Source organism: Rhinopithecus roxellana, chromosome 8 (assembly GCF_007565055.1).
Source record: "Rhinopithecus roxellana isolate Shanxi Qingling chromosome 8, ASM756505v1, whole genome shotgun sequence".
NCBI classification, from domain to species: Eukaryota; Metazoa; Chordata; class Mammalia; order Primates; family Cercopithecidae; genus Rhinopithecus; species Rhinopithecus roxellana.
In genome coordinates this window covers 126,684,674-126,707,561 of record NC_044556.1, presented here as the reverse complement: position 1 = coordinate 126,707,561, position 22,888 = coordinate 126,684,674, and the positions used below count along the sequence as shown (strand labels likewise).

The following is a 22,888-nucleotide window of genomic DNA, read 5'->3' as shown; positions in this document are numbered from 1 at the left end:
TCTTATTCCATGAGGCAGGCTTTACCATAGCTGTGCATGAGACTCACTTAGGAAGCTTTTACAAACATTTACTCCTGCTCTATCCCCTGAAAATGTTGATTCTGTAGGACTGCAGGGGGATTCCAGAATTTGATATTTATAAGTTTCAAAGTGTCGATACTCACTAGGAGTAAAGCTCAACCCCATAAAGATCTAGAATATATGTAACCTGAAAGAGATGTCAATAAATTCTATAGGCCAAGACTGACTCCAGAAGGAGACATTGGCCTCACTGTTTCATCATTATGTTTTATTATATTAAACTCAAATTATCACAAAGAAGTCATGAGGTAGATCAAAAGCATAAAACATATCCCCTGTTCTGAAGAAACTTTGAATACAGCTGAAGAGAAAAAAATAATTAAATCATGTATTACTGCTTATAAATTCATGGCTATTTCTGAGAAAGTTTTATTATTGAATTTGATGTGACTTTAATGAATGAATACAATTTGGAAAGGCAAGAGATGTCTGGAAAGGTTTCTCCAGTTCTTTACAGACAGAACAAAGGAAAAGCAGAAATCTCAAAACATGGATAAAAACATCATTTCCCCTAAAACTGTGAACTGAAAAGAATTCAGTTTGTGCAGATCTCTTAAATCCTAACTAACAACTTTAGATAATTCTATACTGAAAGGAGTCAACCTTTATATCTGAAGACCGACTTAGGGGTAGGTTCAGACTTAGGGGCAGGTTCCCAAAGTCTTCCTACATCTTTCAATAGTTAGCGAGGAACAGGGTAAGGTAGACACCAGAAAACAGACATCATTCTTTGCAAATAGAGTGGCCAGCCCCACCAACAAACTTTCCAAGAACTGTCCCCCAGAGAATGCCAAACCAGGCAGCTCTTTTAGTCATCCATTTTTTGAGACCATCGCAGGGACATTGGCACAGCTTCCAACCCAAGTCCATATGTGCGGAGCTCAGTAATTCCTAACAAATAGGCAAAGTCCTGTTATTCTGCCTACAGCTGCCCTAAAGCTTTGGTTCAAGGTTCCCTTGAGGGTCTGAGCCAACCTGAAAGAACTTCAGAAGGTTACATTACTTCAGAGTCGGTCAGAATCAGTACTAAAATCATTTTTTCTCCTATGTAAGAATGTGTGAAAGATTAAAGACCCCATTTCCTGACTGTGATGGAGGTGGGGGAGGGTGGGCATTTAACAATCATTTTAGGCCGGGCGCGGTGGCTCAAGCCTGTAATCCCAGCACTTTGGGAGGCCGAGACGGGTGGATCACGAGGTCAGGAGATCGAGACCATCCTGGCTAACATGGTGAAACCCCGTCTCTACTAAAAATACAAAAAACTAGCCGGGCGAGGTGGCGGGCGCCTGTAGTCCCAGCTACTACGGAGGCTGAGGCAGGAGAATGGCATAAACCCGGGAGGGGCAGCTTGCAGTGAGCTGAGATCTGGCCACTGCACTCCAGCCCGGGCGACAGAGCAAGACTCTGTCTCAAAAAAAAAAAAAAAAAAAAAAAAAAAAAAAAAAAAAAAAAAAAAAAAAAAACAACAACAATCATTTTAGAGGAACCAGAGCTCATTAAAATGGAAACAGATCTTAAAGATAATTCAACTCAAATTTCTTGTATTAAATGAGAAAACTTAGTCCAAAAGAAATGATGGGATATTTCAGAACTTCCTACAACACTAAGATTGTAATGTAACAACAAAGAAGCACTTAATTGAGCTTTAGCTCAGACTTAAAATCAGGGTGACATCATCTCATAAACTTTTCTAAAGTCAATATCCACCCTCCCCCAGGCATTCATAAAAGTCTGATCACAACTTTTATCTAGCATCTAGCTTTGCTTAAGAGAAACTGGCATCTGTACCACACTTTTCAAGAAACAATACAGTGTGATGAAGAAAGTAGTAGACCAAGGCCACATGACTTGGGTTCTGGTCTTGGCTTGCCCCTGCTGGCCTCTAGGACCTTGGGCAAGTATCTTAACCATCCTGGCCTTCCATCTGCAAATTAGTAAAATGATGGGGTTGAACTGGCTTCTATCAAACAGCCCTTCCAGCTTTAACATGGTATTGAGTTTCACAGATGAGGTGATGGTGGTATTGGGGTGGGAGTGCAGAAAACCCATGAACAGGCAGGATGTGGTAGAGAACTCAAGAAAGAGTTTCTCATAACCTTTCTTGCCCAGTGTATTTTTTTAGTGTAATGTCCCAAATTTTCAGTTGTTTAGTTAAACAAAATATTGTAATTCATTTATCCAAGAAGTACCACCCCTGACTAAATAGCAATCCCAGAGGTCTTTCTAGAAACAGCTCTTTGAAGGTTAAGTAGTAAAAGAGGATCAGATTTTCCTCTATTATTTTAATTCATTGTATTGATTCTTATGGAAATAAGAGGGTATGGGCTAAGAAGGAATGCATGCTCTGAATTTGGCAGCAGATAGGAGTCGGATGTATAGAATGCACAGTGGACTGGATGAGACAGAGTCCTCATTTAATTTTCCCACCACCAACTGAAAACCAAATGTAATGACAATAACAGCATTCATCCTTAGATAGCTTTGCTATTTATCCAAACTAACAGAGAAAAAAAGTCTTGATTCCAACTCCCCATTCTGCTTCCTCCTTATCTGACTTCATCTCTGCTTTGTAGGACAGGAACCAGGTTAAATGTTAAATATATTTCCTTCTTGGGAGGACCAATGCTGGTACTTTGAGGTGTTGAGAACCCTACTAACTGGGAAAATAAAATTAATTCAAGTTCTTCTCCTCTGAAGATTCTCATCTGAGGGAAACAGAGGAATCTCAGCAGTAATTCTGATTCTTCCTTCGCATGATAGAAAAATGTTGAATTATTATGCCAAACCGACTTCTCCTTCCATTCCTGTATCCTGGGAAAGTGGAAGTTTCTCTGCCCCTTTATTTAAGTCTCAGCACAGAGTTTGGCTCCTCAAAATAGATCTGTCAGGATATGTCCATCTCTTCCTAGAATGTGACCTATTTGCAAGTTCAGAACTAGACTTGGAAGTCCCAGTGCTGGGCAAATTGCTTCACTAATTTTTGATTCCGGATATGGGCTTTACCATGTTTGTCTGTAGATGGATTAAAGACTTAAATGTAAGACCTAAAACCATAAAAACCCTAGAAGAAAACCTAGGCAATACTACTCAGGACATAGGCATGGGCAAAGATTTCATGAATAAAACACCAAAAGCAATGGCAACAAAAGCCAAAATAGACAAATGGGATCTAATTAAACTAAAGAGCTTCTGCACAGCAAAAGAAACTATCATCAAAGTGAACAGGCAACCTACAGAATGGGAGAAAATTTTTGCACTCTACCCATCTGACAAAGGGCTAATATCCAGAATCTACAAATAACTTAAACAAATTTACAAGAAAAAAAAAACAACCCCATCAAAAAGTGGGCAAAGGATATGAACAGACACTTCTCAAAAGAAGACATTTATGCAGCCAACACACATATGAAAAAACGCTCATCATCACTGGTCATCAGAGAAATGCAAATCAAAACCACAATGAGATACCATCTCATGCCAGTTAGAATGGTGATCATTAAAAAGTCAGGAAACAACAGATGCTGGAGAGGATGTCGAGCAATAGGAATGCTTTTACACTGTTGGTGGGAGTGTAAATTGGTTCAACCATTGTGGAAGACAGTGTGGTGATTCCTCAAGGATCTAGAACTAGAAATACCATTTGACCCAGCAATCCCATTACTGAGTATATACCCAAAGGATTACAAATCATGCTACTATAAAGACACATGCACATGTATGTTTATTGTGGCACTATTCACAATAGCAAAGACTTGGAACCAACCCAAATGTCCATCAATAATAGACCGTATAAAGAAAACGTGGCACATACACACTAGGAATACTATGCAGCCATAAAAAAGGATGAGTTCATGTCTTTTGCAGGGACATGGATGAAGCTGGAAACCATAATTCTCAAGAAAATATCACAAGGACAGAAAACCAAACACCGCATGTTCTCACTTGTAAGTGGGAGTTGAACAATGAGAACACACGGACACAGGGAAGGGAACATTACACACCGGGGCCTGTTGGGGGTGGGAGGCTGGGGGAGGGATAGCGTTAGGGGAAATACCTAATGTAAGTGATGAGTTGATGGGTGCAGCAAACCAACATGGCACATGTATATCTATGCAACAAACCTGCACGTTGTGCACATGTACCCTAGAACTTAAAGTATAACAATAATAATAATAATAATAATAATAATAATAATAAGAGTATCATCTACAGGCCCCCTGTCTTTCTGAAGAGAAACAGATTTACATCACACAGCCAAAAGTGCTCTCTTTTAAAAGCCCTGTCTCTCACCAAGTTTCAGAACTCATGATTTTAACATAGATTATAAAATCTCTGGAATACCAAAGAAAGAATGAAAACAATTCAAACTGCAGACTACTATGCAGTTAATGTGCTTCTTAGCACTTGCCCAGGGAAGCAGAATCATTTATTTAAAACGACAAAAAGATATGTATATATTAGCTGACCCTTGAATAACATGAGTCTGAACTTTGCCAGTCCACCTACATACATATTTTCTTCCACCTCTCCCACCCTTGAGACAGCAGAGCCAACCCCTCCTATTCTTTCTCCTCCTCAACCTATTCAACATGAAGACAATGAAGATGAAGATCTTTATGATGATATACTTCCACTTAATAAATTGTAAATATGGCCAGGCGCAGCGGCTTACGCCTGTAATCCCAAAACTTTGGGAGGCCGAGGTGGGTGGATCACTTGAGGTCAGGAGTTCGAGACCAGCCTGACCAATATGGTGAAACCCCATGTACTAAACTACAAAATTAGCTGGGTGTGCTGGTGCATGCCTGTCATCCTAGCTACTTGGGAGACTGAGGCAGGAGAATTGCTTGAACCTGGGAGGTGGGCATTGCAGTGAGCCGAGATTGTGCTGCGCCACTGCACTCCAACCTGGGCAACAAGAGTGAAACTCTTTCTCAAAAAAAAAAAAAAAAAAAAAAAAGAAGAAGAATTTGTAAATATTTTTTTCCTCATGATTTTCCTAATAAGATTTTTTCTCTAGCTTACAATATTATAAAAATAGAGTATGTAATATATTTGATATGTCAAATATGTGTTAATGGACTTTACGTTATTGGTAATGCTTCCAGTCAACAGTAGACTTTCAGTAGTTAAACTGTGGGGAGGTCAAAAATTATGGGCAAATTTTTGACTGTATGAAGGTCAGTGGCCCTAATCCATGTGCTGTTTAAACGTCAACTCTACATGCTTTTCTCCTCCCAACATACATGATTTGCAAAGGCAGTAGCCATCTCCCTGTGGGGCACTTCCTAAAGATCAATGATCACTGGCGCCCTCCAAGGGACCGCACTGCTGACTCTCTCTCTATTATTTATTCCTGGACACAAATTAAGCTATTCACTAGGGAATGACACTTGCCCAACTACATTCATAGGCTGAGCCTGGGAAATTGTGAAACATGAAGAGTTAGGTGAGAACAACACAGCCCCGTGATGAAGTTTAATGGGCATAAGCTTCAGACTGTGTCACTCCTAGAACAGTACCTACAGGGCAGGAAGACAGGGTAGCCTGGCTTCTCTGTGGGCTGTACATAAGCTATGGCTAAATGGAAGTCTGAAGGATTTGCAACCCAGCTCCTTGAATGGCTCTCAAATTCACATGCAGAAGTAAGAACATAAAACACCTGCGGGGCCTCTTTGGGACTCTACCTCTCCCTACTTCTCCTCGGTTTATTTTCCTTGTAAATTTCTAGACTCCCCAACAGAAGCTTCACGTTGCTTCTGTCATCTTCTAATCCTAGAGTTTACCAGTCCTTGGTTGATATCAGATTTGGAGTATTATTATCTTCTGTTCTTTTGCTCTTCCTAACCCGCTGGAGCCTTGCAACATTGATGGCTCATTTGCTTATGGAGAAATCAAGGGCTGAGGAAGGGAAGAGACTGTGCTAAAATCATGCAGTGAGACTAAATTATGTAGACAAAAGTGAGAAGCCGGGGTCTGGGCACTGGGTTTGCTGCCACTTCAATCTCCAGACTTCCTCTGCCGGCAGAGCTATGGTTGCACACAAAATCGGACACGGCCTGAGAGTCATTTCAACCAGAGCTTATGGTCAAATCTGTCTACAGCATCTGTCTCCTTGGCAGGCTGGCAAAATGACAGAACCTTGGAAATACTGGTTTCCTTTTATTTTCTGTGCTTTCTCCACCAGCTGCCATGAATACAGACTATACCGACAAGGCCAGTCCTGAGCAAAATTGGGAAGTAGGTGACATTTTTAATTAATCCCTCTTTTCTTTTCTTTTTTTTTTGAGACAGAGTCTCGCTCTGTGGCCCAGGCTGGAGTGCAGTGGCGCGATCTCGGCTCACTGCAAGCTCCGCCTCCTGGGTTCATGCCATTCTCCTGCCTCAGCCTCCCGAGTACCTGGGACTGCAGGCGCCCACCACCTCACCCGGCTAGTTTTTTTGTGTGTGTGTATTTTTTAGTAGAGACGGGGTTTCACTGTGTTAGCCAGGATGGTCTCGATCTCCTGACCTCGTGATCCGCCCATCTGGGCCTCCCAAAGTGCTGGGATTACAGGCTTGAGCCACCGCGCCCGGCCAATCCCTCTTTTCAATACCACTTTTTTCTACTTCTCTTGTTCTCTAAAACTTCTAAATGGCTACACTAGGTTACATTTCAGCAGGGCCATGGGGTTTATTTTTTGAATTATGAAAATCCATAAGAGAATACTTCTGTTATATAGTTGATAAAGACTTAAAACACTTTTAGTTCTAGTATATAGTTATTTACTATTTTAAAGAGACCTCTGGACATTGTAGAGACTTAAAGAAAATAATTCCTAATGATGGAATTTCAGGCACTATGATAAGTCACTAGGGAGGAGTTGTTTTAAAATCAGTCTATTCTTTTGGGGGTGGACCTCAACCCTAAGTCTTCCTAAGCTGGTTTCACCTGTTCCTAGCATTTGATCCAATGCTTTCACTAGTTAGTTCTTAGAACGTGTCCCACTAAGAACAATCTCAGACAAAGTAATGTTTCAATAAAGGCTATTCTGGAATTGTCTTAGTCATACTTCATTAAGCCCACCCAAAAGACCATGTCCATGGCCCCTTCATTTTTCCTCTATAACCTCATGAGTCAGAAAAAAAAAACCAAAAAAAAAAAAAAAAAACAAAACAAAACCAAAACAAAACAAAACAAAAAAACAGTTGAAAAGGCTCAAATAGCTCACTGTGCCTCCCAAAGCCAACTTGTCATTCAGCCGGCCATCCATCATCTGCCAGGGGAATCAGAATCCTCTCCAGTGGGTTTTCCTTCTTCCTTCTTATTTTATGGACAAATCATTCTGGGAAGAGGAAGTTGGGCAAGAAAGCAAGGGAGCAATTGAGCAGCTATAATTCTTTCCTTGCTTAAAAGAAACTGTGTAGAAAATAAGAGACTCAATGTTAATTTGTTAAACTGCTTTGAGGAGGCAGATAATCAAATAAATAGAACGGCAATACATATTTCATTTCTATAGTGCCTTTCCCAGCAGCAAGAGAGAACATTTCCCATCACTCAGGAACATTAAAAGGAAACCCTATGATAAAAATAAAAGATGAGGAGTCAAAAAATAAATACTTTAAAATGCAGTTCCTAAGCCAAAAAAAAAAAAAAAAGGATGAGCCTTCACATCTTGAGGCTATCAAAAGGGGTTCTACATAGGACTGAGCAGAGGAAGAAGAAGGCTGGAAAGGTTTGGAACCCAATCCAGGTGGAAGAGGAGGGAAAAGAGTTGGCATTTCAAATCTGAGCTCCAAATAGTTGAAGCACAATGGGAATCTGTAAAGCAGCAGCTGAGGGTTCCAGGGAAAAATAAAGCATGAAGCAGAATGACAGATAATAGAGATGAAATAATGCTATTCCCAAGACCAGACTCAGAGACTGATCACAGCAGGGATGGAATGGCCAAGTACTGAGCTGTGCCCTGGCTTCCTCTCCCTGGACTGGGGCTCAGACGTCCTATAAGCTAGCTCCAGCTCAATTTGTAACCTATAGTATAACCAAGAAGAAACATTTTCACACCTGAGTCTCTACATCTCCTAAATGAGATAGACACTTCCTCCCATAAATGCTCTGGGGACTATTAAAGACATAGAAGTGAAGTTCTACAGAAAAGTTTCGATTCTTTCTACCACATCCCTCCACTTCCTAACTATAATTCCACGTCTACAGTGAATTCTCCATGAACAATAGAGGTTAACACATAAATCACCTGCACTGGACTTAATGAATAAGTCTATGTCTTCTCTGCCAGCAGATTCACCTTCTCAAGAATAGCTTTCTAAGGCTAGAGACATCTTTTGTGTCACTAGCACATAGTGCCATTGGCGGGGATCTGAGGAGTCCAGGCAGCCGGAGTAAGTCAACCTGAAGATAGGATTAACATGGCATGTTACCCAAATTCATAAACTGCAAAGGGAAAATTTGGGTCATTTGGATGACTAATTGTTGATTTTTCTACCAGGATTATTTATTTTCGCAGGCCCTGCTTCAGGGAACAGTAACCTGAAGAACAGAGGCTAACAGAGACAATGAAGGTGACTAAATTAGTATTCATGTCACGAATTTGTAGGTCTCTATCTGTGAGTCTGGGGCATTGCAAGCCAAACCAAATACACATTATTCACTGATTACTCATTTTTGAAAATTACTTGATACTCTTCTTTACATAAGCATGGTTAGCAAAGTAAGGCAGGCATGTTAATTATATGTATATGTTCAGGTTTATTATAAATATACAAGAGCCAGAGGCTGGACTCCAAATGATGTCCATAATAACAGCCTATTGGTAAATGTTTTTAATGCAAAAGGTAAATTTCAGTTTAAGGATTTTTGCTTTGCATATAGGACCATATAATAACACAATTCATTATTTTTCCTTGACTCAGATTTTATATGTTTTAAAATAATCCACTTCCACTCAATAAATTGTAAATGTATTTTCTCTTCCTCAATTTTCTCAATAAGATTTTCCTTTCTCTAGCTTACTATTTTTTGTAAGAATGTAGAATATGATGCATTTAGTATATCAAATATGTACTAATTGTTTGTTGTTATTGTTGTCGTTTTGTTTTGTTTTGATTTTTGAGACGGAGTCCTGCTCTGTCACCCAGGCCGGAGTGCAGTGGTGCAATCTCAGCTCACTGTAACCTCCGTGTCCTGGGTTCAAGCAATTCTCCTGCCTCAGTCTCCCAAGTAGCTGGGATTACCAGTGTCCACCACCACGCCAGGCTAATTTAGTATTTTTTTTTATTTTTTTTTAATTTTTTTTTTTTAATTTTTTTTTTTTGAGACGGAGTCTCGCTCTATCGCCCGGGCTGGAGTGCAGTGGCCGGATCTCAGCTCACTGCAAGCTCCGCCTCCTGGGTTTACGCCATTCTCCTGCCTCAGCCTCCCGAGTAGCTGGGACTACAGGCGCCGCCACCTCGCCCGGCTAGTTTTTTGTATTTTTAGTAGAGACGGGGTTTCACCGTGTTAGCCAGGATGGTCTCGATCTCCTGACCTCGTGATCCGCCCGTCTCGGCCTCCCAAAGTGCTGGGATTACAGGCTTGAGCCACCGCGCCCGGCCTAATTTAGTATTTTTAGTAGAGATAGGGTTTCACCATGTTGGCCAGGCTGGTCTCAAACTCCTGATCTCAGGTGATCTGCTCGCCTTGGCTTCCCAAGTACTGGGATTACAGGTGTGAGCCACCATGCCTGGCCAATTATTTATGTTATCAGTAAGACTTCTAGGCAACGGTAGACTGCTAATAGTTAGGTTTTTGGGAGGTCAAAAATTATATGCATTTTTTTTTTACTGTACAGGGTTGGTACTCTTAATTTACATGTTGTTCAAGAGTACAGGCTTACTTTTATGTAAGTAAATAGAAGAATAAAGATTTATGATGAAAAGACAAAAGAAAAGAAGGAGAAGAGGAAAAAGATCTGAGGATGTCATTGCTCTTTACAACAATATTTATGTTTTTCTTAAAAAAACAATATATCTTCATATAAAACTAAACATCCTCTTAACCATATGATCCAACAATCACATTCCTTGGTATTTATACAAAGACATTTTAAAATTTATGTCTATACAAAAGCCAGCACATGGATATTTATAGCAGCTTTACTCATAAGTGCCAAAACCTGGAAGAAACCAAGATGTCCTTCAATAGGTAAATGGATAAATAAACTGTTGTACAGTCACACAATGGAATATTATTCAATGATAAAAAGAAATGAGCTATAAAGCTATGAGGAGACATGAAGGAAACTTAAATGCATGTAACAATGTGAAAGAAGCTAATCTGAAAACTGTGTAATTCCATGCACTGTGTAATTCCAACTATATGACATTCTAGAAAAGGCAAAATGATGGAGATGGTAAAAATATTAATGGTTGTGAGAAGTTTGGGACAGCAGGGATGTAGGGTATGTTGGTGAATAGGCAGAACACAGAGGATTTTTAGGGCAGTGACAATGCTGTGCGTGATACTATAATGATGGATACTTATTATTACACGTTTGCCCAAATACATAGAATGCACAACAAACACTAAGAGCGAATTCTAATGCAAACTATAGATTTGATGTGATTATGACATGTCAATGTAGGTTCATCAGTTTTAACAAATGTCTCACTCTGGTAGAGGGGATGTTGATAGCAGGAGTGGCTAGGCATGGGTAAGGTCAGTGGGTGTATGGGAAATCTCTGTACCTTCCTTTCAATTTTTCTGTGAACCTATAACTGCTCTAAAAGAATAAAGACCTTAAAATTAGAACAACAATGCTCTTTTGAATGGTACAACCACTTAAAAATGTAAATCATTTTAAAAATTAGTTTTATAATTCAATGCATATCGCATTAACCTTTTTCAAGACTGTCTTGCATAAAGTGAAACATATTCACAAACACACACACACACACACACACATATTCATACAGATATATGACCACATTGGTGTATGTGTATGACCACCAATGTGGTCAAATATGCAAATATGCGTATGATCCAGACTGGATCAAAATTGCTAACTCTCAATTATCCATCATTATAAAAATAATCAGAATAAAGGTAATCGAAACAGTAACCACAACTTTTTAATTTTTGTATTTTTATATACAGTCGTGTGTCACTTAACATTGGGATATGTTCTGAGAAATGTGTCGTCAGGTGATTTGATTGTGCAAATATCATAGAGTGTACTTACACAAACCTATATGATACAGCCTAGTACACACATAGGCTACATGGCGTAGCCTATTGCTCCTAGGCTACAAACCTGTACACATGTTACTGTACCAAATACTGTAGGCAATTGTAACACAATGAAAAGTGTTTGTGTATTTAAACAAATCTAAACATAGAAAAGGTACAGCAAAAATACTGTATTATAATCTTATGAAATCATCATTATATATACAGTCTTTCACTGAGAAAAATGTTGTAATGTGGTACATGACTATAATCTTATTTTCTAGGAAACACATTAACATTACTGATTAAATTTCATTTTGATGATACTATAAAAATACCAGGTGAGCCATGAACAAGATGGCTCTGAAGCAGACTAAAGAATAAGGGGAAAAAATCTGGACAGGTATCATTCATAAAACAGATGTGTTTTTTCCTGGATGAAAGAGAGTTGCGAGGACATTCTCTGGTAGAGAACTGCTTGGATAATCCACCTATCAAGAGCTGGGGAATTTCTATGAAAAGACCTTACTCTTGGAATCACTACTTTTCCTTCATGCTTTTTTCCTACAAGCAAGTTATTTGTGTATCCCTTGTGTCCTAAGCTGTCTAGTAAGTTGGAACTACATGGCTATAGCATGTGGCTCTGTCAGGATATGAGACACATGTAGTCAGATAACTCCAAGGGTACTGCATACATTCGCCTATCTCAGGCTAAACTATTGTGACGGAAATAATCCCTGCCTTCTGAAATCCCTACCCTTGCGTAATCTCCTCAACTAGAGTGTGGGTGGGACCAGTGACATGATGCTAATCAATTGAATACAAAGTTGATAAGCTGTCACACTTGTGATTATGTTACAAAAGATTGTAGTTTACTTGCTGAGAGATTCTTTGTCTTGTTGGATTTAAAGAAACAAGCTACCATAGGTGAGCTTCCCAATGGAGCAGACTATGTGGCAGGGAAGTAAGGGTGGCTTCTGTGCAACATTCAGCAAAAAAAACTGAAGCCCTCAGTGTGACAGTCTTTTAGAACCAAATACCAACAGCCATGTGAACTTGGAAGTGGACTTACCTCAGTCAAGTCTTCAAATGAGAACACATTTCTGACACCTCATTATAGCCTTACAGATGACCTAGCTAAGCCTTGCCTAGAATCCTGACCCTCAGAAACTGTAAGATTATAAATAAGCATTGTTATAAGCTGCTATATTTATAGTAATATTATTACACAACATTAGAAAACTAATACACACATAAGCCAGGCTTTCAAAATTATGTTTCTTTTCCTGGATTAGATGTACTTTAATCTCAGAGAGAGTGGAATATGTTTCTTCAGATTTTTTTTTTCTTTTCTAAGAAACAAGATTTTTATTTTTTTAATTTTTTTTGGTCTGGGCTAGGACCCCATAGGACTGGGTCAAAACTTCTCTTTTTCTATTGACCTCAAATCCTCTGGGTTGTGCCCATAAAATTGCCCTAATCTGAATTAAATATTTCCTACACTTTCCCAAAAGTCCAAAGTATCTTTACAATTTTCCCCTTGGTAACCTACTCCATCAGGTACCTCCAGCTTGCCTGTATTACTTGGAGCCTGAATTTACAAGTCATCATTTCCTCTAAACAAATATGCCCGTTTACATAAGTAGATGTAAAATACAGCTGTTATTTGATTATTCTAGGGCTAGTTAAACTCTTGTTACCTGAATCAAAATATAGTTTGAGAGAGGGTGGGAGGATTTCTTGAAGAGTAGTAGACATGAGAGTAGATTTCTGAAATAGTTTGCCATTTATATAATAGCTTTCCTTCTTAGAAACAAGTTACTTGGATTCTAGTCTTACTTTTGCTAATCCCAAATAAAGTAAATTTGTGCACTTGAGTCTCAGTTTCCTAAATTGAAAAATTATTCCTGTTCAATTGAGTCACTTAAATGGTTTCTGAACAACAAATAGTTTATCTCTTTCTATACACAAACACATGAATACACACATGCAAACAAACACACACACATATACACATATAATGAGAGTGAGAACAAGAGAGAGAAGAAATATCCTAGTTTCTACATGGATATTTATTTTAAAAGATTAATATCCTATTCAATTTTATACTGGAACACTTGGCTTTGATAAGTTATAGTTTAAGGCAAACCTTAGAACCCACTAGGATTTTATATTTATCAGTATCTGTTACTTGTTTTCCATCTCAATCAGAATTTGTATTTATACTGAATAAACTAATAAGGTATTTATACTTTATGTTGGTCTAGGACTTAAGTTCAAAACATTAAAAAAAGAATTTCTAATTAGCTCAAATCTATTCAGAAATTATATTGAAACATAGTATTCACTTGTAGTCCCAGCTACTTGGGAGGCTGAGGCAGGAGAATGGTGTGAACCCGGGAGGTGGAGCTTGCAGTGAACTGAGATCATGCCATTGCACTCTAGCCTGGGTGACAGAGTGATGCTCTGTCTCTAAAAAAAAGAAAAAAGAAAAAGAAAAATAGTATTGAACCCAGGAAAGAACTCCTGTGTGGAACACAAAAGACACAGAGAAAAGGGGTTTCTTCTTGGTTATTTGACAAGACTTTCTCTGCTGGTTTTCAACTTACTGCCTCTCAGTTCCAAATCCACCCTTCATTGTTCTGCTTTTTGATACTAGAGCTAGAACATGAAAACGTTTCTCTTTACCAGCTAGCATGTCACTTTTTTCTTCAGTAGATGGCACTGGAGAGACATTGCAGGATGAAGAGGCTTGCCTCCATTCCTATGTGATTTCCTCTCCTTGCTTCTCCAGCCATGTGTGGGACAACCAGTGGTGCTCACCACCTAGTGAGTTTCAGGGATACTCCACATGTCCCAGCAAGTCTTACCAGCACGTTAGCTGGCTTCTCAACAAGTCTCAGTGGCACCCCATGGATGTCTCCCATCAAGTTTCATTAGTGCCTAGTGGGGAGACTCCCCGAAAGTTCCAGCAGCACCACAGTGACAGCTTTCCAGCAAGTCTCAATTGCGTTCCAGAGCCAGCTTCTTCATGAGCTTTTACCTGCACCCCAGTGAGCATTTACTGACTACCAGCCCCATTCCATTCTGTAGAACCTCCACAACTTCTCTGCCACACAATGTGCCACAGCCCCACCTCTTCCAATGAGATCTGAACCTCAGCTTTGGGTTGGTGGCCTCTTCCATATTTGTTCCTTTCTTAGATACTCTTCTATCACTCATAAAAGTAATGGTTGCTACCTTTATCAATCATTCTTTTATTTGTTAGAGTTCTTCCTACCCTTTAGTAGTTAATTCCATTACTGGTTAAGAATTACTTTTATGAAACTTCTCTATTTTAATTACTGTGTCCTGATTGGATCCCAACTGAGATGGAATGGTACTGGGGTTAATACTAGAAGACAGATTCGCAAGGATGGGATTTGGGGACAAGTTTGTGCGTTTGGTCTTGAGTACAATGCTGAGTCCCTTGCCATTGGAATATGGGATGCTAGTAATCCACGGCATTCAGCAGCATCACAGTTTCTCAAACTGCCACATTTGGTTGACTGTGATGAAGAGCCAACTGAAAAAATGTCTGCTGTATTTGACTGTAGGTGTGCTGCACACCACTGGCCAAGCATGTCACAGCAACAAAAGAGAAGAAATCACACCCGAAACAGCAGAGAAAACCTGTCCTAGGACCGGCATTGTCTCTCTAGCACCCTCTACTGATGATGCGTAACATGATGCCAGTTGGCAAAGGATAAATAGTGATAAAAATCCAGCTCTAATATTACAGTATAGGAGATAAGGCTGGATTTGGAATCAAGAGGAAACAAACAAATTTATTGATAACTAGCACACCTGATTGGCAAAAAATAAAGATGGGGAATACTGTGAAAATTGCCACAGGTGGTACTCCAACCTGGTGTTAGAAGGTGCTACAAATCTCACATGTGTTACTTTCAGTTAATCTCACAATAATACTATAAGGTAATTTCTCTTTGCTTCCCATTTAAATACCAACAATATAGAAAAATATGAAAATTATTTTCAATACCAAAAACCAAGATTGGCAACCAAAATCTGTAAGGATTTTCTCTTGATTGAAAAATATATTGGAGTTAAATTGAGAAACAGCATTGGAAACCACACCATGTACTTTTTGTTTCCTGAAAAGGAGAGAATAAGTAATGAAGCCATACTAAAAGAAAAAAACATGTTATTCTTTCTTCATTTCCCAGCCCCTGTAAAGACCAGAAAACTGGGCCCTGTTTTGCATGGGTCAGAGATCTGTTCTCCAGCCATTATTCCTATCAGTACTGCCTTTTCTTTACTCATTTCAAGACTTCAGGTTAGGAAGTATAAAAGTCTTAGTGAGCTGGGGTGGGGTGTGGAACCAGTGGCAAAAGCCGTTATATATTGGGAGATAAACATCCTAAAGGTAAAATGCTACTGAGTCCTAAAGAATCCTGGAAGCTTGAGGACCATGGGATACACTTTTGGAATAAAATCTTGGAGTAGTTGGACATGGCAAAATCTGCATGTCTTTGTGAAAAGTGCAGTGAAGCTATGTGCCTGGGGCTCACTGGCAGCAAAGACAGAGAAAGGTTAAAAATAAAAGAAAGGCAAATATTTATCAAACAAATACATACAAAAGGAAGGCAAGGATAGAAATTTTAATTCCAGAAAGAGTAGAATATAAAGACACAAGCATTTAAAGGGGTAAAAGGATTGGCAAGATGTATGATCCTAATAAAGATAAAAGGCTCACAAAAAATTATATATTTAACTATCTAACATCAAATTATATAAATCAAAAACTGTTTGGAATACAAGGGAAAAATGAAAGAAGCACAATTGCATAAAAGGTTGACACCACATTCTCAACCAGGTAAACAGGGAAATCTATGCAGATTGAAGAAAAAGTGTAAATGCTGTAAAGAGATGAGTAGAGTAGTCAAAAGTTTCAATTATTGCCATCAATCCATGTCCTGGAAATGGTTCTATATCTTTTGAAGATTCAGCACTCAGAGATCTTATGGATATATTATTAGGTTAGTCGCAGAAATTACAATCATTTTTTTCCATTGTATCCATTGGATTGGAAGAACAAAATTCGATAGGAGAAACCACATGCCCATAGCAATTCTTGCCTACTGGTAAACTCTTCTATCTTGACCTTGCAAATTTCCAAAGTAGAAAGAGTCCTGTTTGTCTGTAAACGAATTCACTCACTTAGGTATGTTAACATGTTGGTGTCTGGGTTATATTTTAGATAGACTGCAAATCCCATTACATTAATAAAATAGATGGTTTCCACTTCCCAAAGCCATTAACAAAATCCTGGGATGGTTGGAGGTTTGCCTGCTCCTGATATTGTGGCAAGTTGTGCAGAACCTATCCCTAAAGTGGCTAGAGCTGGAAACAATTGGAGGGTAAGAATGAATTGAGCTCTTCTTGAGCACTGGTGGCCAAAATCAGGAAAACTAAACTTGGTTTTCAAGACTAAGGGGTTCATGATCAGTAGAATAAGCCCAAAGGGTCATAAACTGGGTAGTCATCATAACAGAATGGGAAACAAGACTGAGACAGAACAAAGTTAAGGGAGCCAGGGAATGAAGAAAGAATAACCTGTTTCCCTCTCCTCTTTTAGTATGGCTCTATTCTTTAAATGGTTTTTTCTTTCCAGAAAATAAAAAGTGCCTGCTTTGATTTCCAATTATGTTTCTCAATTTAACCCCAATACATTTGCAATCAGGAGGAAATCCTCACAGATTCTGGCTGCCAGCCTTGCTTTTTCATATTGATAAGAGTTTTCGTGTTCTTCTGTGTTGTTAGTTGTTAAGTGGGAAGCAAGGAGAAATTACTTTGTCCAAGACAAAGATCATGATGAACATCACTGGAGAGGCAGACTTAGGTTTCCTGGCTTTCATCTGAGATTCTGTGGGCCAATCAGGTTGATTTTAAAGTGTAGTGTTGCAGGAGGGATGGGCCACTGGTCAGTAATGTTTAAATACAAAATGGAAAACACATCTTCTACTGGCAGGCATCTGTCAGCTCTCCCCTGCCCATGTAAGTATCAGTGGAATTCAGGTCATAAGGGGTAAGAAGGAGGTAGCCAGGAATCCCTCTCACTGCCCAGAATTTGAGGGTTTTATATTGTGGTACATCTACATATACAACCGTGATTGATACAGGCTGCAAAAACACTTGGACTCTTTGAGAATACATAGGGATTTAGGTTTCAGATATCTTCACAATTAAAGTATATGAGATTTACTAGGCTCCCTGTATATCAAAATTTACTACATTGCACTGATTTGCTGGCTGACAAGGAAAAGTCAATTTGCATGGCTCCTGTCAGTCACATGTGGTTTGGAAATGCTTATGCATTCCAGATACACAGTGTAAACTGGAGAATCATATCCTATTTCTCCTGGTTTGCATGCATGCATATAAAACTTGTTTTTCCCACAGTGCCACATGAGAAAAAGAACTAGCAGCAGTAATTATAATTAATCAACTTCTTTGTTGAAACTTCACAGCCATGATTGTAAGGGAAATTCTTGTTCCTCATGTCTAGAAAGGCTGTAACTTCTACTTTTTTGTTTTTCTTGTTCAGTTCTGTTCCATGGAGTATTTAGAGATAAAGTTGGTAACTGTCATCTAAAACAGTTTCTCATATCTACTATGTGCTAGGCCCTCTGTAGGTATTCAGATATATTGAGCAGAATTATCCACTACAGGAAGCTCAGAGTTTAATGAGAAAGAACAACACGTAAATAAACAGTTACCACCCAATGTGACAGCTGCTTTTGCAGAGTTTGCATCATGCAGTATGTCCTATGGGAACAGCGAGGAAGTTTGCCAAAACTTCACGGAAGGTGAATCTTGATGGTAGAGTATGAGTTAAGTGAAGAAGGATTAGAAGGCAGTCAAGAAAGTAGGAAAGGAACATTATGTGCAAAGCTCACCAAGAACACATGTTTCAGGGACCTGAAAGAAATGCTGTATGGCTTAAGGCCAGAGGTAGAGCCAGTAGAGAATATAATTTGAAAATATATGAGAGAGAGAGGCCATAATTCTAATAAATGTTATTTTAATAGTCTACATTCTTGTGTTAATATTTGGAGCATTTGTTCACTAAGAAAGAAGACTTTAAAGTTGCAGATGAACTAGTTAACCTTATGATATTCATTACCCCTTACTGTTTATCCCTTTCTAACACTTAGAACAATACCTGGCTTACAGTTAATGCTTAGTTAACATAAACTATTATTACTGGCCCCCAGAGATTCATGTCCCTATGCCAACCCCTCCCCTTGGGTATGGACTGAACTTACTGACTCACTTCTAAGGAATAGAATATGCCAGAAGTAATGGACTGTCACTTCCAATATTATGTTATGAAAAGACTGTGGCTTCCTTCTTGGGCAGTCTCTCATGTGTTCACCGTCTTTGGCTCTCTTTCTGTCTTGGATCACTAGCTGCCATGTCACAAGGACACTCAGATAGTTGTGGAGAGGCCTGCTTGGCAAGGAATTGAGCCACTTCTGTGTGAGCATGCTCACTGCCAACACCTATGAGTGAGCTTGGATGCGGATCTTCTGAGGCCTGATAGTAGACACAGGAGTGAGCTTGGAAGTGAATTCTTCAGCTCTGCTTGAGGTTTGAGGTAACTACAGCCTTGGCCAACAGCCTGACTACAACCTCATAAGAGATCTTAAGCCAGAGATACCTGGCTGAGCTGCATCCAGATTCCTCAACCACAGAAACTGTGAGATAATGTTTATTGTGTTCAGCCATTAACTTTTGGTATAATTTGCTACACAGCAATAGATAACTAACATGCTATACTAGTACTCTCTACTGCCCATCCCTGTGAGGTCTGAGTATCTGGGATACCTTGAATGAGCTTTGTGGCACCAGAATTTCTTTTTGGTGATGGAGTACTTCTCGGAACCCCAGCTTTTGTCACTAGGATCATAATCACCTAGTAACAAGTAAGTGATCTCACCTCCCTTGCTGAGGAATGAACCCTGTCACCTGTAGTCTCACTCAATTGATTAGACCATGTATAGAATGATTCTAGCCCAAATGCAGAACAGATTGTTGTGTTTGGGAAGCTCCTTCCCCTAACGTTGGGCACACCAACACTGTGAGTACAATCCCTCCAATAGCTGCTGCTGAGATGCCAGTGAACCTCATAGCCACATCTGTCTAGACGATGACAATCACAGACATCCACAGAAAGACATATGTAGCTAATGCATTTCCTATTTCCACATGTAATTCTAAAAGATTATATGACACGCCCTAGCAAGTAATTGTTAAACTTGCTATATACACTGTCCAGGTGGAAATAAGTGGAAAAATATACATTGCTTAGGGAACATTGAGTTTTTGGCAGAGAATTTTTGGCAGTTTATATAACAATGTTGATTTGAAGTTGGTGGTTTTATATGTAAAAAAGATGTTAAGACCTTGTAAAGACATTAAATATTTACATAAAAATTATGGTCAGCGAAGGAAAGAAGAACAAAATATAAAACCCAAGTGTGCCTTCCACAGATTATTCTTTCCTTGCTTCCTATGTCTTTTTAGTAGTTCCTAAATTCATTTTTCAGTTAGTGATTGAGCAAACACTCTATACATAACACTATGTAAATGTGAGCCATTCATTACAGCTCCAAGAAAAAGAAACGAAAGAAAGGGAACTTTGTACCTCTGTCCCTGATGATTCTGCCCCTCGTCCTCTGAGATGCAGTTACTGGGAGCCGAAAGACCAATGTGGGAGAATGTCCTTAGAGCCACAGCTGAGATGCCGACCCGTGGGGATGAGAAATTCAGCAGCACTGAGGTGGTATGGTGGAAAAGGATATTCTGGTGATGGGTCACATTGATAATCAGTGGGTTATGCTGGCATGACAGTCCATAGGTTCCTGAAGATAAATGGAGATGAATCATATTTTCAGCCATTGTTAGTACCATGTTTCCATATCTTGTATTCATTTTATCCTCTTAATAGGTGGATGATGCCAAAACCTAGATGTAGGATGTAGGCGAGATCCCAGACAACATAAAAGACAGACATCAAGCTGACTTCTGGGTCTACCGGGTTGTCCTCCAGTGGCCCTAAAGGGATATTTGTCAGACTCACCAAGAGAGTGGTTGCTTCCACGGACATCGGTCAGGTAGAGAGTCACTGTCGGCTGCCGATGCTCTCCAGGAACTAGGCCATCAGTTGTCAAAAAAATAAAAATTGCTCTGGCCACTCCTGGTCTATTGAAACACACCTAAGCATAAGCACATTTACGTGTGAGTCATTATTTTCATTGAGCTATCAAGACATGTGCCATACCATTTTTATTCTTCTCAGAGAGCTCACCATTTATAAAGTAAGAGCTTCCTTTTTTATTTTTTCACAAATGGTAAAAATATGGAGTAGACACAGAAAGGTATTCAAGTTTGTATCAAACATCAAGATCAAATGGAAAGATAATTTTCAGATGCTGAACATCCTATCTTTTTCTGAGACTGATACCTCAACTATTTTTTTTTTCACTTGAACCTGTCTTTCTTTAAATTTCTCAAAATAATCATTCAAAGAAACCATTGCCAGAGACAATAAAATCACTGCGTAGCCAGTGCAATAAGTACTTCCTTATTGCCAAAGTGAAAGCAGTAGAGAATCATCAAACTAGCATCTTGCTCTAAACTGTTCCAAGTTCTGAACTGCCATGTCTAGTTATCTTTCCTCATCTTCCTATCTCTCCCCTAAATTTGTATCAGAACCTCTCACATAGCTTGTGAACTCTGACATGATAGAGATGCTGTTGCAGAGTCTCTTGCTTCTGAAATTAGAATCTGCCCAACCGTTTATCCTCATGAATCTTCTGGGTGTACCAAGCATGTATACTCAGTCCCCGGCCAGGAAAATGAGCCAACAATGGGACACAGGAAAATTCATGTATTAATCAGGTATATCCCCAGATGGTTAGGGTGATTAACACTAAAACAGGCTTTCAGAGGGAGCTATGGCAGTGTTGTCCTTATAAATCCTTTGATAGAAAAAGAAAAACATCTTAGAGATGTTGGATGATGAAGAGCAGATTCTTGCTACTGCTGAGAGTCCAGTGTTCATCTTCCACACTGGACTTATTTGATGTGGTAATTCTACTTTCATTTTATTTCCCATAGCTGAATATTTCTCTTAATTTTCATTGAGAATAAATCCCAATTGTCCCTGGTGTTATATGGTTGTTGTATGATCAGAATCTGGAACTGAATCTTACAAAGTTCTACATGCCTTTCTCTAGCATTTTTTCAGGTTCTAAGAGTGATGAAGCTCCAGGAAAATTGTTCCCAGTGTAAAAGCAGGGTACAACATCTAATGACAGGGCCTTCCTCTAAAAGTGGGGAGCAGGAGAGTAAAACATGTTTTTCATTTTAACAAAAATTCTTTCTTGTCCACAGACTGATTTTTCCTGAGCCTTGGCAGTGTGTTTACAGTGTTCATTTGCACTGCTGGCTTAATTAGGATTATTTTATGACTTTCAGTGGTCAAAGCAGCACAGCTCTCCCTTCTTTCTCTCCTTGAGGGAAAGACCAGCCACACACTCTCTTTTCACAGTGTCTTTTCCCCCCTTTTTATTTCTCCTCTTTGAAGTAACAAATATTTCTTCATAACTTAAGAAATATCCAGACCCAAGGTTATGCTTGCCATATGAAGTCCTTTGTCCCTGTCTGGATGAGGGCTAGACATGAAATACACCCTAAGGTAACCAAGAGCCCAACTCAATGCCCTCAGCTCCAGCAGCAAATAACATCAAAGATCCCTGGGAATTCCCACAACCTCTTCCTTTTCATACACCACAAAAGAGACCTGAGTACTGGAAGAAAGTTCTGTGTCATTTTCTGAGCCAGGAACAGAATCCAAACAAGTACCTGGTGACTTCACCCCATTAGGTCTCAGGCATGAAGAGTAGGATGGTTTCAACAAGGAGGAAGCCCAGCCTTCCCACCTTCTGTTGGATCCCAAAATAGGTCTCACCCTCCTGAAACTACTTAATAAAGGTAGGTCTTATGGTGTGAGTTTCTACGTTTTGAAGGTCCTGCCTAAATCTCCAACCTATTTTTCATCTCCTAGCAATATGCCTCCTTGCTCCACGGGTCTCTGAATATAAAATCACTTTGCCTGTTCCTGGTGGCAGTGTCTCTGTGCCATGATTTGTGGGAAGAAGCTATGCCAGGAGTTCCAGGCCATGGCTTAAGTAGGAAAACCCCAGGTGAGGCTTACAAAGAAGACACAGGCAGAGAGGAGTCTTAGGCTACACAAAGCAAACAGAGACAAGTGTTTGATCAAGTTATGGAATGCTGAGTCTTGGGCGTTTCCTTTCACAGGGACACAGAAAGGTAGCCAAGTTTCATTCACTCGGACCCCAAGTATGTTCACAACAGCAACTAGCACAAGAAAGTGTGAACTCTCATACAGCTACTGGATCTTCAAAAATAGAAACCAGCATGAATCTGCATATACATGTATAATAAATTCAAGCAGAGGCAAAAGGAACCAAGTAAATTCACAGTTCGAGAGAGAGAGTAAGCCAGGCAGAAACT

The 22,888-nt window shown here is 39.4% G+C and overlaps 1 protein-coding gene across 2 annotated transcripts in view; it reads right to left on the bottom strand.

Moving 5' to 3' along the window:
* PAPPA2 (pappalysin 2) overlaps positions 1 to 22,888 on the bottom strand; it is a 394,482-nt gene that overhangs the window by 91,133 nt on the left and 280,461 nt on the right. For both annotated transcript variants that reach the window (XR_748418.2, XM_010367396.2), the window contains exons 13-14: positions 20,430 to 20,565; positions 19,995 to 20,211 (exon numbers count right to left, since the gene is read on the bottom strand). Coding sequence is in view for 1 of the 2 variants with exons in the window: in XM_010367396.2 (XP_010365698.2) it covers positions 19,995 to 20,211; positions 20,430 to 20,565 (353 nt within the window). In the remaining variant the exon portion in view is untranslated. The remainder of the gene's footprint in view (positions 1 to 19,994; positions 20,212 to 20,429; positions 20,566 to 22,888) is intronic.